The sequence below is a fragment of the Ictalurus punctatus genome, chromosome 7 (assembly GCF_001660625.3).
Source record: "Ictalurus punctatus breed USDA103 chromosome 7, Coco_2.0, whole genome shotgun sequence".
In the NCBI taxonomy this organism is placed as follows: Eukaryota; Metazoa; Chordata; class Actinopteri; order Siluriformes; family Ictaluridae; genus Ictalurus; species Ictalurus punctatus.
This window is the reverse complement of record NC_030422.2, coordinates 34415100-34428009: the sequence shown is the minus strand read 5'-3', so window position 1 is coordinate 34428009 and position 12910 is coordinate 34415100. Positions and strand designations below refer to the sequence as shown.

The following is a 12910-nucleotide window of genomic DNA, read 5'->3' as shown; positions in this document are numbered from 1 at the left end:
GAACGTTGTGCGCATGCGCACCACGCATGACGTAGGCGTCAGTTTAAAAGTCTTGCGCATGCGCCGTGAAGGACGCCAGCTGCAGCTGTGTGTTTGTGATTCGCGCAGCATTATGGGAAACAAGATGAACGCGGCCGGGTGGTGACAGTCGGGATGCGTTTGTGTGTTAGTCGGAGTGGTGTTTATAAAGATGGCGGCTTTACTGTGCGGGGTTCTCCGGCTGTCACAGCGCGCGCGCTCACGCATAGGTGTTATTAGGCGTTATGGCACGCAGGAGACGGCATGGACATGTCACACACTCACACACAGAGCTCTGATCAACATCCGCGGTCAGGACACACTCTCCTACCTGCAGGGACTCATCACAAATGACGTCAAAGCGCTGAAGGAGACCGGACACACTGCCCTGTACACACACCTGCTCAACGTGCAGGGGAGAACCCTGTATGACGTCATCATCTACAGGTAACCTCAGCACTAACACAGCACCTGACCTTTACAGAGTAACCTAGATTGTGATCGGTCTGAAAGTGTTGATTAGTTTTCTATAACAGCAGCAGCTGCACATCACAGGTTTATATGAACGCGCTCGGTATCGTAAACGCGATATCGTTTCCATAGCAACGGCTCGTTCACAGGGACATGACAAGCTTAGGAGGCACACGAGAGAGGCTGGGGATGGAAAGACTGTTTACAGCTGCTGCAGTGTGACTGAGAACAGGACATAAGTTGTTCCAAGAACATTAACTGTAATTAAAAACTGATAAAAAGTATGACATCATTCTTTAATAAATAAATTATAATTGTTGGCCAATTGATGTGGTGTAAGAGGAATTAAACACTTGAGTTGTATGCTGTTCTAGGGAAATAATCAACTTCAGGATACACTGCTTCATCTTTCTCTCTCTCTCTCTCTCTCTTGCATACTCACACACACAGACAGACAGACAGAGTGTGTGTATTACTTGTATATCTCTCTCCACCCAGTGGGACATTTCCCAATCTGAATAAACCAGCGAGGTACAGCAGGGTGGAGAGGAGAGATAACGAAGATAACATCCTGCACTGTTAAAACATCATGACAATTTCAGCAAAAACGCTACCGTGTGTACGGTGCTGGTTTATTTTCCTATAACAGCACACCCACAAGTGTTTTATTCCTTTTCTACTACAGCAACATACAAACAATTACAATAGAAATTTCTAATTACATTTAATATCCTGTGAAACAAATTAGTTCCTGTTCTCACTTACGTTATAGCAGTTATAAACCTCCTTTACCTCGTTCCCTCACCAGCTTGCCGTGTTACAGAGAAACCTGTGGCTGCGGCTGTTGATCAGGTGGTAGAGTGGGTTGTCCACTAATCGTAGGGTTGGCGGTTCGATTCCCGGCCCGCATGACTCCACATGTTGAAGTCTTGGGCAAGACACTGAACCCCAGGTTGCTCCCGATGGCAAGTTAGCACCTTGCATACCATTGGGGTGTGTGTGTGTGAATGGGTGAATGAGACACAGTGTAAAGCGCTTTGGATAAAAGCGCTATATAAGTGCGCCATTTAGAAACCGCCAAGAAGCGTAACCTCCTCTGTCTGAAAACTTAGTTACAGCTTTACCTCTGACTGTTACAAAGTGCTGACACTGGAGACTCCTTCCATACAACTTACACGTTTATCCTTACAGAAAACGTCACCATATCAACACTTATGCATTTCTATAATCAGATAACGTGGAGCATCCGCTGTACACGTCCCTGTGAATGAGCTGTTTCTATAGAAACGATAATGTATCAGAACCAGCGCATTAATTATAAATAAACCTGCGAATTGGAGCTGTACCACTGTCAGAGCTGCTGTTATAGAAAATCAGCACCTTCTGTGGGATAACATGTTTCCTTCACACCAAATGTATCCGATTCTCCAGAACCTGTACACTGTATGGAGTCTGGTTATTCAGTTTTGTCCTTGAACTCCAGAACTAATGTTTAAGTTTATAGACACCAGTTTAGTGTGATGGACTGATTGTGTTAATCTTTCTGGGTCATTAGTCTGAAGGAAAGCAGCGACGGCTCCAACAGCGTCCTCCTCGAGTGTGACAGCTCAATGTTGAACTCCATCACACGTCACCTGAAGGTGTATATGATCCGGCGTAAGGTGTTCGTGGAGGCGTGTCCAGATCTGGTGCTGTGGGCTTTACTGGGACTGAACACACATTGCACACACACAGCCGAATCTGAACCCGAATCTGAACCTCAGCCGGAGCTGAGGAACGGCGATGGGGTGGTGGCAATGGTCCGAGATCCCAGAACCCCTCTGATGGGCTGGAGACTGATCACCAGGAACCAGGAGAATCCTTCAGAAAACTTCACAGCCTGTAAACATGGCAACACTGATGACTATCACCGCCATCGCTACAAAATAGGTATGCTTGCATTTAAACATATTATTATTATTATTATTATTATTATTATTATTATTATTATTAATAATAATAATAATAGTATGTTACAGTACTTTAAAATTTTATGTTGTTAATCTGGTTTCCATGGCAATGCTCTTTGATGGGTCTGAAATTGACACTCAGGCTTAGGTCTAGACTTGTGCTTAGAGTGCTTCATCAGGTTTAAGGCCATACTTGGGTTTTTGGAACGTACTTGTGTTTAGGATCCTACTCCAAGTTATGACCATACTCTTGGGACTGGAGTCAGCTTTAGGACTGGACACGGTTTAAGACCGTATTCTGGTTTTGGATTATACTCTAGTTTATTGTAAGTCGCTCTGGATAAGGGCCACTGTGATAGCTTGTAACTTGTGTGATCAGTGTAGCGTGGTATTTCTGTATAGTATAGTGTGTCCATGTTATGGTGGTTAACATGTAGTAAACATGTGTGTTGATGTTTGCAGGTGTGCCAGAGGGTGTGAGAGACCTCCCCCCGGGAGAAGCTCTGCCTCTGGAGTCCAACCTCGTCTTCCTGAACGGGATCAGCTTTTCTAAGGGCTGCTACATCGGACAGGAGCTCACGGCTCGCACCCACTACACGGGCGTGGTCCGAAAGCGCCTCATGCCCCTCAGCCTCTCCGTACCTGTGGAAAACCTGCCACTGGGGGGTGCCATCGAGTCAGAACAGGGGAAAGCAGCGGGGAAACTAAGGTCAGGGGTTGGGGAGCTCGGGCTGGGCCTCGTACGACTGAGTCACGCCAAAGAGACGCTCACAGTGTCGTCCACACAGGGTGAAAAAGTGACGCTCACAGCATCAGTGCCAGACTGGTGGCCCAAGGACATGAAGGACAAACTATAAATATACCAGAACAAACCTGGGTTTAGGACTGGTCTTGGGCTCGGAACCAGACCTGGGTTTAGGACTGGTCTTGGGCTCAGAACCAGACCTGGGTTTAGGACTGGTCTTGGGTTTGTAACAATATCAGTAGTTAAAAGCACCACATAAATAAAAAATACATTGGTTTCGAGCAAGACTTTGGTTTAATAGTGCACTCTAGTTTAGAACAGGACCCTGGGTTTTTAGGACTGACCTCAGGTGTTTAGGACTAAACTCAGGTTTGGTAAGAGATCTCAGGTTTAGAACTGGACCCCAGTCCAGACACTTTCATTAACACTTCCTCAATCCCACACTACTGGTCAATAAAGTTATGCTAATATAAAACCTGTTCCGAATGTCGAGTCTATGCTTGATGTTATCATGTTAACTCTGTTTATTTAAATAAAAACATGTTTTGGGATCAGTAATGACATCACATCTCCAACTACAGTGTCATACATTCCTGTTCATGTTGTTTAGAATGAAACAAACAACAAAAAAATAAAAAGATGGATAAAATGGCTGGAGGACTAATCTAGACAAATCTAGATGATGACCTTATCGTTTGTCACAGTGACTCAGGGTTATTGTTGATATATAATGAAGTTACTGAGAATAGTTAAGTTATTCATGGTGTGTATAATAAGTTTATTTTTAAAAATACCCTGCATTAAATTGTCACTGCTGTACATTTGATGATCCAGACAGTTCTCCACCGGGTCTGAGCTGATAATCGGTTGTTTGATATTGCGCAATACAGCATGGCGATGTTAAGCTAAATGGTGTTTAAAGGTGTTTAGTATGCAGTGTTGTGTTTGCTGATGGTGTCTCTGATCTTCTGCAGCAGCTCCTCCACGTTAAAGCCCAGCGCAGACACCTGCACTCGCTTAAAATCCTCATTGCTGAGCATGCTCTCCAAGGTATGAGCCACCCTCTGAAGGTCAAAGGTCGCATGGTGAGGCCCGAGAGCGCTCAGCGTCTCGGAGCATGCGTTTCCATGGCGAGAGGACAGAAAGGAGATACGGTGATTAGCAATGGTTTTGAGGAAGGAGGTGAATTCAGCGTAGTCGATCCCCGTACATGACTTCATCATCACCTAGGACAAGAATAAAGGAATTAAACAATAATTTATGAATAAGACCAGATCATCATAAGTGACATCATCGGTAATAATGATGAGTGTATTATCGTCATATCATACCTGTCCTCAATATTACCTGATGAGGAGGAGGATGATGATGTGTGTATCGTATCGTACCTGTCTTCACTGTTACCTGACAGTGATTGTCCCAGGAGTCCATGGTGTCCCTCCACTCGTCTATCTCCTTCTGTACGGACAACAGCTCCCCCTGCAGGAACTCCCACACCACATCCACATTACAGCCGTTCAGCCAGTTATGGTTAATGGAGATTGTGTCCTCCTGACACACACACACACACACACACAAACAAACAGAGCATTAAATAAAATTGTAATTGTATATAGTTTTTTTTTTTAAAAACATAATAAATAAATTTTATATATATATATATATATATATAAAATGTGTGTATATGTGTGTGTGTATTTATATTAGATATATAGCTATATTTCATATATGGAATTCTGGACATTATATTTATATGCATTATTATTAAATTATTGCTAATACAAATCAATTGAAGTCTCTTAAAAATCCTATAACTGCATCTTATGTAATACTTCATCACCTTTAATATATACTTAAATATTGCATGTTATTTTAAATATTTTTATTTGATTTTTTCATATACTAAATATTAATTTAATAATTAGCCATTTTAAATATCTACATCTTAACACCTGTTTTTATTTTGATTACTTATTATCCGTTGTTATTAGCTCTTATATGAGCAGACTTTATGCCATTAAATATTGGACATCTACATTTTAAACACATTTTAAAAATCAGAACAATCAGAAAAATTTACATATGTAAATTCAATAAGTAACATATGTAAATGAAATACGTATCAGTTTACTACTTTTTATATGAAATATTAAGTATACAATTTTGTGAGGGAAAGAAAGGTGAAATCTGGGGGGTGGGGTACGGGGGGTTGCAGGGGAACCGTTAAAGGTTCCCTATGGAACTCTGTAATAGAGGTGTTTTTTTTTTAAAAAAAGAATTGGTTCTAAGTAGAAGTTCTTTAGAAAGATGGAACCACCAACTATCCAAAATGTAGCGTATATACTGCGTATATATATTTCTATATCAACCTATTAAACTGTATTTAATTTTATTACAATAAATGACATTTGTTTATTTAAGTTTTTAAAATAGGTGGATGGTGGTGGTGTGGAACCTCAGTGTGACCCTCACCAGGTTGTAGACTTGATGATGCCAGCCGCTGGGGACGAACAGGATCTCTCCAGCTTCCTGAATGACCTCCAGGGGACGGCGGGCCTCACTGAATCGTGGGAAACGACGCTGATCCTGCAGGGTGGGGGATGTGACATCATATGCCATGTTTCCACAGCAGTCTCGCAGGAACTCCTCCTGCCCCGGGGGGTACAGCAGCCATTTCTTACGGCCACAGATGTTCGCCGACCAGCTGTAGGAGCGGAACACGTCGGCGTGGAACGGCGTCCTGAGGCAAATACTCACAAATTACTACAGTTATTAAATTTTTTATTCAGCTTCTCAGCTTCTGGGAGTCACTGTTAACAATGTTGACAGTGACATCATTAATGTGATCATTATTAACAGAAATAATGATTTTTAACTCTTACCAGGATCCTTTAGGCCCCATGTAGACGAAGCGATAGTCATCCATGTCCAACGTGTCCCAGTACTCATTGAGCCAATCAGAGGAGAAGTAGATGGGCGTGGTGTAGGCGTGGTGCTCTGGAAACATCCTGCAATAAACATGACTGTATAACATGACATGACGGTTTTAGACACACCCACTCACTAATGCTCAGAAGTGCTGCTCTGATTAAGACACTAAGAAATTTCCAATCTAAGGCATTCAAGACATACTCACATTCTCATTTATGGTCTTCAAAGCATGGCCATGTGAAGTAGCTCTGATTTGCATATAAGCCACACCCACATTTCTGCCCTTGGCCTTCAAGTTACACTCACTCCTTTGTGCACACATTTCCTTGTATGAACTTAAAGACCAGAGTGTCTTATTCTTGTTTATAGCCACAAAGACACACCAACTTTCTCATATATGGACTTAGAGGAATGCCTACATTTACATTCAAAAACACACCCATATTTCCTCACATAAGGCCACACCCATATTTCCATATATGGAGTCAAAGGCACAGCACGCCCATGTTTATATGTGGCTATGAGGACATGCCCACATTTCTCTATTTGTGCTCCATATTTAGCCACAAAGACACGCACACATTTCCGTATATGGTTCCTAAGCCTCATTCTCACCTGACATTCTCGTTCTCTCACCTTCAAGGCACACTCACTCAGAGTTTCTGTCATTTCCATATATACAGATTTGCAGAAATGGGCAAAAAGGCATGCCCACATTATATGGAGTTATAGCCACGCCCACTCAAGAGCTGTAAATGTGTAAAATGTGTGCTGGCTGACACTGTGTGTACCTGTGCATGTGCCAGTCCTTCAGGTAAAGACAGCCTTTAGGTGAAGAATGTCCGTTCTGGATATAGTCCCTCCAGTATGAGAGGAAATCTCTGAAGCTCATGGAGTGTTTGGGGTTGGAGTTGTACTCTTTGGTGTTGCAGTCCGCCACAGGAACCGATGTCTCATCTATAAACACAGTGCCACAGTGTTAGACAGGTGTGTTTTCACCTGCTTCACACACACACCTGAGGTACAATACTAACCACTCACCAAACTCCTGCAGGAGTGTGTGGAAGTCGGGCTTGCCGTCTTGGCCGACCCAGCGGCTCCTGCAGCTCCAGTTCTGGGTGAAGTTGGAGGAGAACATGCATGGTCGGTTGGGCAGCAGGTGTTTGCTGAAGAACTGGCTGTAGGGGATTTCTGTCTGGATGTAGTGCAGAAAGTGAGACGGCTGCAGCTGAGCACATGGTTGATGGTCCAACTTCACCAGACTGCTACATGCACCTAATGTCTCTCTGTCCATGGCATGGCACTAAAGCTATTATAACCTAGTTATAACCTGTACTTATCAGCATGCCATGCCTGCATATCAAAGGAACTAATGACTAGAGCATTATAGTAGCTACTCTTTTCTCTTTTTTTGTTGAAAAATATATCAGATGTTACACCGGCATAAAATTACAGGTCATAATACAAACAATTAAAAATCTCTCTTGATGGTGTTAAAGCGAAAACAATCCGAATTTTCTCTCTTTACTTTATCTAATCATGGACTGTGCGTTTTCTAGGGGAAGGGAATCACCGACGCACAACACCCTCACGAGGATTTACCCACAAATAGCATGTACAATTTTAGCGATTTACACACAAAAAAGATTTCCTAATTTAAACGTTATTGTAACTAATATATATAAGAGCGCCGAATAAATTATGTCTGTAAAAACAGATTTTTATTTCAGTTATGTGGAACGGGTTGTCCTGGTGCTCGTTTCCATATCGGTCTGTAAACATTTCCGCCACTGCCGGTGTTTCCGCCATTTTATATATCGTGTATATTCTGCACTCAGTTGACTTCCTGGTGGAATCCTCACCGGCGCCGTCAACATTTTAAAGAAACATTTAATTTTTTTTAATTGTAAATAAATATTTTTAAACGTGTTTGTGAATAAATATATACTAGTGAAATAAGTAGCGTTGTTAACTATAATATCTTGCTAGCAAAATTATATCAGTCAGCTTTTTTTAACGTTAAACCTTTTTTTTTCTATTTTAACTCCATATTTATCCAATCCGAATGAAATAATAATGAAAAGATTTAAAGTAATTTACAAATACTAATCATTAATACTTTGTAATAAATGTCGGCGCTAACTACTGTACGATGTGAAATTAAATAAGGCGGAACAAAGCTACAAAAAAAAAAAAAAAAAAAAAAAAACCCGGGGTCCTTACAGGGGATGCATGTTGAAGCGATGTACTGGATTTTATAGTGCTTTATTTACAACGCGCACGAGCGCGGCCGTGACCGAAATCATTTCCGTGTTTGTGTTTTCGTTTTTTTCCGTTTGTTTGTGAGGATTTTAGAGATGTAAATAATTCACATACGAGTTACAGCAAGCGAGACTGAAACTTTCCCGTTTCATCCACAACTGTGAGTATTTCACCAACAAAAATACAGACTGGCTGTGATATGACTCAAGAATGAGAACATTTATAATATTAACAGAGGAATAATTAGAAATAAATCAGAGAACTATGTGAGATTACAGCCTGTGTTTTAAACATGAATAAATCATGACAACCTGGTGAAGTTTGATAAAAACACATGATTTACGGGGTAATGTTTATATGTAGTGTTATGCACCTCTTGTCCTGAGTCTCGACGTGTCTGTTAGTTTAAAGGTGCGATAGACGATTTATTTCTTCTCTTATTCTCGTACAAATAATCTGGAAGATTTGTAAAACATGACCAAAAATAATGGCTTGGCCTCGGAACGAGTGTAACAGAGAAGTGGCTGAGAAACTAAACCTGTCCATAAAACCGACTTCCGGTCCGGAATGTTTGTTTATGTTTGGATCCGCCTCCTGTCAGTCATTTTACAGACACTCAGCTTCACTGAACATCCTGGGGGGCGGAGCTTCGTGAACATGGACGGGAATGCGGAGTGGGTTCGAGGGAAAAGAAAACATTTAAATATCAAATCCGTTAGAGACCTGATCCTTAATGTCTCAAATCACCAGCAACATTTACACAAACATCATCTCTTAAGCCGCAGTAATAAACACATCACTCGTTTTGCTATTTTCCACTCTTATTATCTGAAACTATAAGCTCCGCCCACTTAGCAACACATCACCTCACAAAACATATATCACCCAGATACTCAGTTTCCTTTATAAACTGCACAGTCTACAGCAGAAATGCATTTGAGTCAGGTGCAAGTTTTAAAAAGGGTTCCCCGAGGGTTCTTTATGTGATTAATCGTTCTGCCTCTCTGAAGAGGTTCTACTTGGAACCCTTTATGAAGCAGGAACCCTCTGTGACAACGTAAAGGCCCCACTAAGGCTCAGGATGGAACCTTTTCCAGTTATACACACTACACTCCAAGAAAAAAAGGGTTCCTCTTGGATGGTTTGTGGTTTCTGTTTCAGGATTATACATAGAATTTCCCCCCTGAAGGACACACTGAAGAACCCCTAGGATGCCAGATGGAACACTTTCCATTTAAACATATGCTCTCTAGAGGTTTTTTTTTTTAGTCAGTTAATGGTTCTCGATCTCTTACAATGTTCTACCTGGAACCTTTTCTAAATGGGAAACCCTCTGTTGCAGGGTTTAACAAACTAAAGACCCCACTAGGGCTGAAAATGGAGCCTTTTCCATTTGGACTACGCTCCAAGAAAAAAAAGGTTCCTCAGGGGTTCTTTGCATGTTGTGTATTATATGAAGGGGAACCCTTTCTGAACCTTTTCTGTGTCTGGATTATACATAGAACTTTGAGGAACACACTGAAGAAACCTTCTGTTACAGGGTTTAACAAACTAAAGACCCCACTAGGGCTGAAAATGGAACCTTTTCCATTTATACATACTACACTCTCGGGGGGGGCTGGGGTCTTTAGAAAGTTCTAGGTCTCTTTAGAGGTTCTGCTTGGAACCCTTTACAAAAAGATTCTAGGTCTTGTAGAAGGAAAATCTATTGTAGGTTCTACCTAGAAGTATTAAGGATTCCCCAGAGAGACACACTAAAGAACACTGCACCTTCAGGGTGCCATAGGGAACCTTTTACATTTGTATGTACAGTCTAAGAGAAAAGGGTTGGATTGTCAATAAACCTAGTTCTCTTAAGAGGTTCTACTAGGAACCCTTTCTGAAAGGGAATCCCTCTGGTGTAGGTTCTGAATAATCTTTAGGGTGACAATTATATCATTTGATTAGATCATTAGACAATTAGATAATTAGATTAGATCATTGGATAAAAAAACTTTAGCACTTACACCTCCACTCTGTGCACTTTGCTTCTTCTGGAATTCAGTTAATGGATCTTGTACAGTAGCACTACTTGTATTGTTCTCTGCTTGATATATCGCTTTGCTTGTATTTTCTCATTTGTAAGTCGCTTTGGATAACAGCGTCCGCTAAATGAATAAATGTAAATGTAATGTAAAATTTCCATTTAAACACGCTCATATAAAAATGTGGTTCTTTAAATAAATACTTAACGGTTATAGGCATCTTAATAGGTTCTACTTGGAACTTGGTTCTACGTCTCTGAAAAGAAAAACCTCTATGATGGTTGATGGTTTCCTCAAGAGTTCTTTGTTTGGTTAATGGTTCTGTCTTTCTAAAAGGGGGTTCTCTTTGTTTTAGGGTTCTTCTTAAAATCTCTGCGATTCCCTGGAGGAACAAGCCCAAGAACTATTCCTGTTCCGGTGATTTCCTGCGTGATGGATGGCGAGGCTCTGGTTCACAGCTGGCCGTGTTCCTACTACGTTAACGGCGATAAGCGCTGGGTGAGCGGTCGTCTCACTCTGACCCCAAGCGCCGTCCGCTTCAGCTCGTCGTCAGGCGTAACCGGAGGTCTCCTGCTTCCGCTGTCCCGCGTGACACACATCAACACCGAGTCGTCCTGCTTCATCTTCAGCGCCGTGACGCTGCAGGAGCGCGACGCCCACAAGCACTGGTTCTCATCTCTGAAACCGAGCGCCAGTGCCGTGTTCCACGTCCTACAGCACTTCTGGAGAGAGTCGCTCGCCGTGCGCACACACTCCACACACACTCCGCTCAGCCGCGGTCAGAGACTCATCAGCATGGTGAGCGACGCCCAACACACACTCACACACACCGGCAGGGCACTGAGTCAGCAGGGAGAACAGTTCCACCACATGATCCACCAGATTGACAAGATGGAGTCCGACCTGGGCGTGGCCGATAAGTAAGCAACAAATCAGCTGTGACAACTTGCATCTGCTCAACCAATCAGCACTGTTTACTACTCCAAGCTCCACCCCTCAATTGTTCCTTATTTGCAGGGAAGTACTGAGAGATGACCCTAATTTCTGCTTCAGTACTCCAAGTTCCACTCCCAGTAGTTCTTGATACTCCCAAAGTGCCAACTCTGGAGCAGGAACCTTTTCTGGTTCCTGTTGTAGTAACAACTTTTAATTTGCAAGATGGAACCTTTTCTGTTAACAAAAAAAGGGTTCTTTTGATGGTTAATGCTATCTAGTGGGGTTCTACTTCAGTACTCCAAGCTCCACTCCCAAAAGTAACTGGTCTGTAGAAAAGTACCAGAAAATTAACCCTGGTTCCTGTTGTAGTTGTGTCTTATAATATCAAAGATGGAAACTTTTCTATGTGCATAAAAAAAAGTTCCATAAGGGTTCTTTGTATGGTTAATGGTATCTAAAGTAGTTCTACTTCAGTATTCCAAGTTCCACCCCAATAGTTACTGGTAGTACTGAAAAGTATCGAGAACTTGACGCTGGTATCTGTTGTAGTAATAGCTTTTAATTTGCAAGATGGAACCTTTTCCATTCAAATAAAGAAAGGTTCCTTAAAGGATCTTTGGTGGTTAATAGTATCTAATGGGGGGTTCTTCTTCAGCAGTTCTACACTGATCATGTCTCCTGCTCTCAGTCAATCAGAACACACCTTCATTCACACTATTAACCGAGGATGTTGTTTGAGAACCTGGTCTCTGTGTGCATTCAGGTTGCTGTCAGAGCTGGAGTCTCCTGCGTGGTGGCCGTTTGGAAAGTTGCCCTGGAACAGGAAGTGTCAACTGGAACTGGGTAAAGCTGAAGCTACAGCTCCACCCCCTGAAGGCGCCGCGAGATCGTCTAAAGAGATCCTGAGTGTGCCGGTTGTGTTTTACCGCGGCGGTGACATAAACGCCGCAGATGTGAATTCCGGTGCTCTGGTGTTGCTAGTCTCCGCCCTGGAGGTGTTCAATGCTAATGGCCGACTCATTCATCGCTTCCACAAACAGGAAGTGGACGAGATCCGTGTGCACGGCGTTTGTGACATCAGCGTGCGACAACGCCACATCGGAAAGCCAGACGTGTGTTTCAGGTTGTTGTCGGCCAAGATGGCGGAGGCACTGTGCGTCCTTGAGATGCAGTACAAAAAGAAAGTGGAGTTTGCCAGGGATTACACAGGGTTCCAGGCCACACCCAGTGATGACATCACACCAGGGAGCGCGGCCTTCTGGGGCGCCGGTACGATGACTAATCAAACGATAACGCAAAAATTTTCTACATTTATCTTGTACGTTTTTTCACCGGTCGCATTTCTGCATCTGGATCCTGGGTTTAAAATAATTTTATCTAAAAGTACTAACAGGAACCAAACAGTTAATTCCTTAGACTTGTATACTGTGTTAATAAACACACACTTAGCTCCTCTAAAAAGTGTTGTTTTGAATGTAAATTAAATGTATTTAATTAAATCACTGATTAGTGAAATCACGTCTAAAAAACAACAAAAAAAGAGACTGTAATTCACAGTTTGGCCAGGCGATGGC

At 42.3% G+C, this 12910-nt stretch overlaps 3 protein-coding genes across 4 annotated transcripts in view; 2 read left to right on the top strand and 1 right to left on the bottom strand.

Moving 5' to 3' along the window:
* The first annotated feature begins 63 nt into the window (after positions 1-63).
* Positions 64-3746, top strand: iba57 (iron-sulfur cluster assembly factor IBA57). Its single transcript, XM_017472391.2, has 3 exons — positions 64-465; positions 2045-2418; positions 2901-3746. Exons 1-3 carry the CDS (start codon positions 191-193, stop codon positions 3293-3295), a joined length of 1044 nt encoding a protein of 347 aa, XP_017327880.1. The 5' UTR covers positions 64-190; the 3' UTR covers positions 3296-3746.
* jmjd4 (jumonji domain containing 4) lies at positions 3435-8916 on the bottom strand. 2 transcript variants are annotated; one of them, XM_017472389.3, is made up of 7 exons: positions 8750-8916; positions 7156-7309; positions 6906-7071; positions 6066-6191; positions 5656-5923; positions 4588-4734; positions 3435-4409 (listed from the first exon to the last, which is right to left on the bottom strand). In XM_017472389.3, exons 2-7 carry the CDS (start codon positions 7250-7252, stop codon positions 4110-4112), a joined length of 1104 nt encoding a protein of 367 aa, XP_017327878.1. In that variant the 5' UTR covers positions 7253-7309; positions 8750-8916; the 3' UTR covers positions 3435-4109. The 2 variants fall into 2 exon arrangements, with proteins under 2 accessions (XP_017327878.1, XP_017327877.1); XM_017472388.3 differs by lacking the exon at positions 8750-8916 and having other exon boundaries at positions 7156-7932.
* The window catches only part of snap47 (synaptosome associated protein 47), a 9428-nt gene continuing 4650 nt past the window's right edge, over positions 8133-12910 (top strand). The window contains exons 1-3 of the mRNA XM_017472390.3: positions 8133-8536; positions 10756-11320; positions 12100-12605. Of these exons, the coding sequence (XP_017327879.1) occupies positions 10833-11320; positions 12100-12605 (994 nt within the window). The 5' untranslated portion in view covers positions 8133-8536; positions 10756-10832. The remainder of the gene's footprint in view (positions 8537-10755; positions 11321-12099; positions 12606-12910) is intronic.

Excerpts from the sequence above, each read along its gene's own strand:
- iba57 (XM_017472391.2), top strand. The coding sequence starts at position 191 with ATGGCGGCTTTACTGTGCGGGGTTCTCCGGCTGTCACAGCGCGCGCGC. Across the intron at positions 466-2,044 it reads TATGACGTCATCATCTACAG|TCTGAAGGAAAGCAGCGACG; the intron begins GTAACCTCAGCA and ends CTGGGTCATTAG. Across the intron at positions 2,419-2,900 it reads CCGCCATCGCTACAAAATAG|GTGTGCCAGAGGGTGTGAGA; the intron begins GTATGCTTGCAT and ends TGATGTTTGCAG.
- jmjd4 (XM_017472388.3), bottom strand. The coding sequence starts at position 7,408 with ATGGACAGAGAGACATTAGGTGCATGTAGCAGTCTGGTGAAGTTGGAC. Across the intron at positions 5,924-6,065 it reads ATGGGGCCTAAAGGATCCTG|GACGCCGTTCCACGCCGACG; the intron begins GTAAGAGTTAAA and ends TATTTGCCTCAG. Across the intron at positions 4,735-5,655 it reads ATCATCAAGTCTACAACCTG|GAGGACACAATCTCCATTAA; the intron begins GTGAGGGTCACA and ends TGTGTGTGTCAG.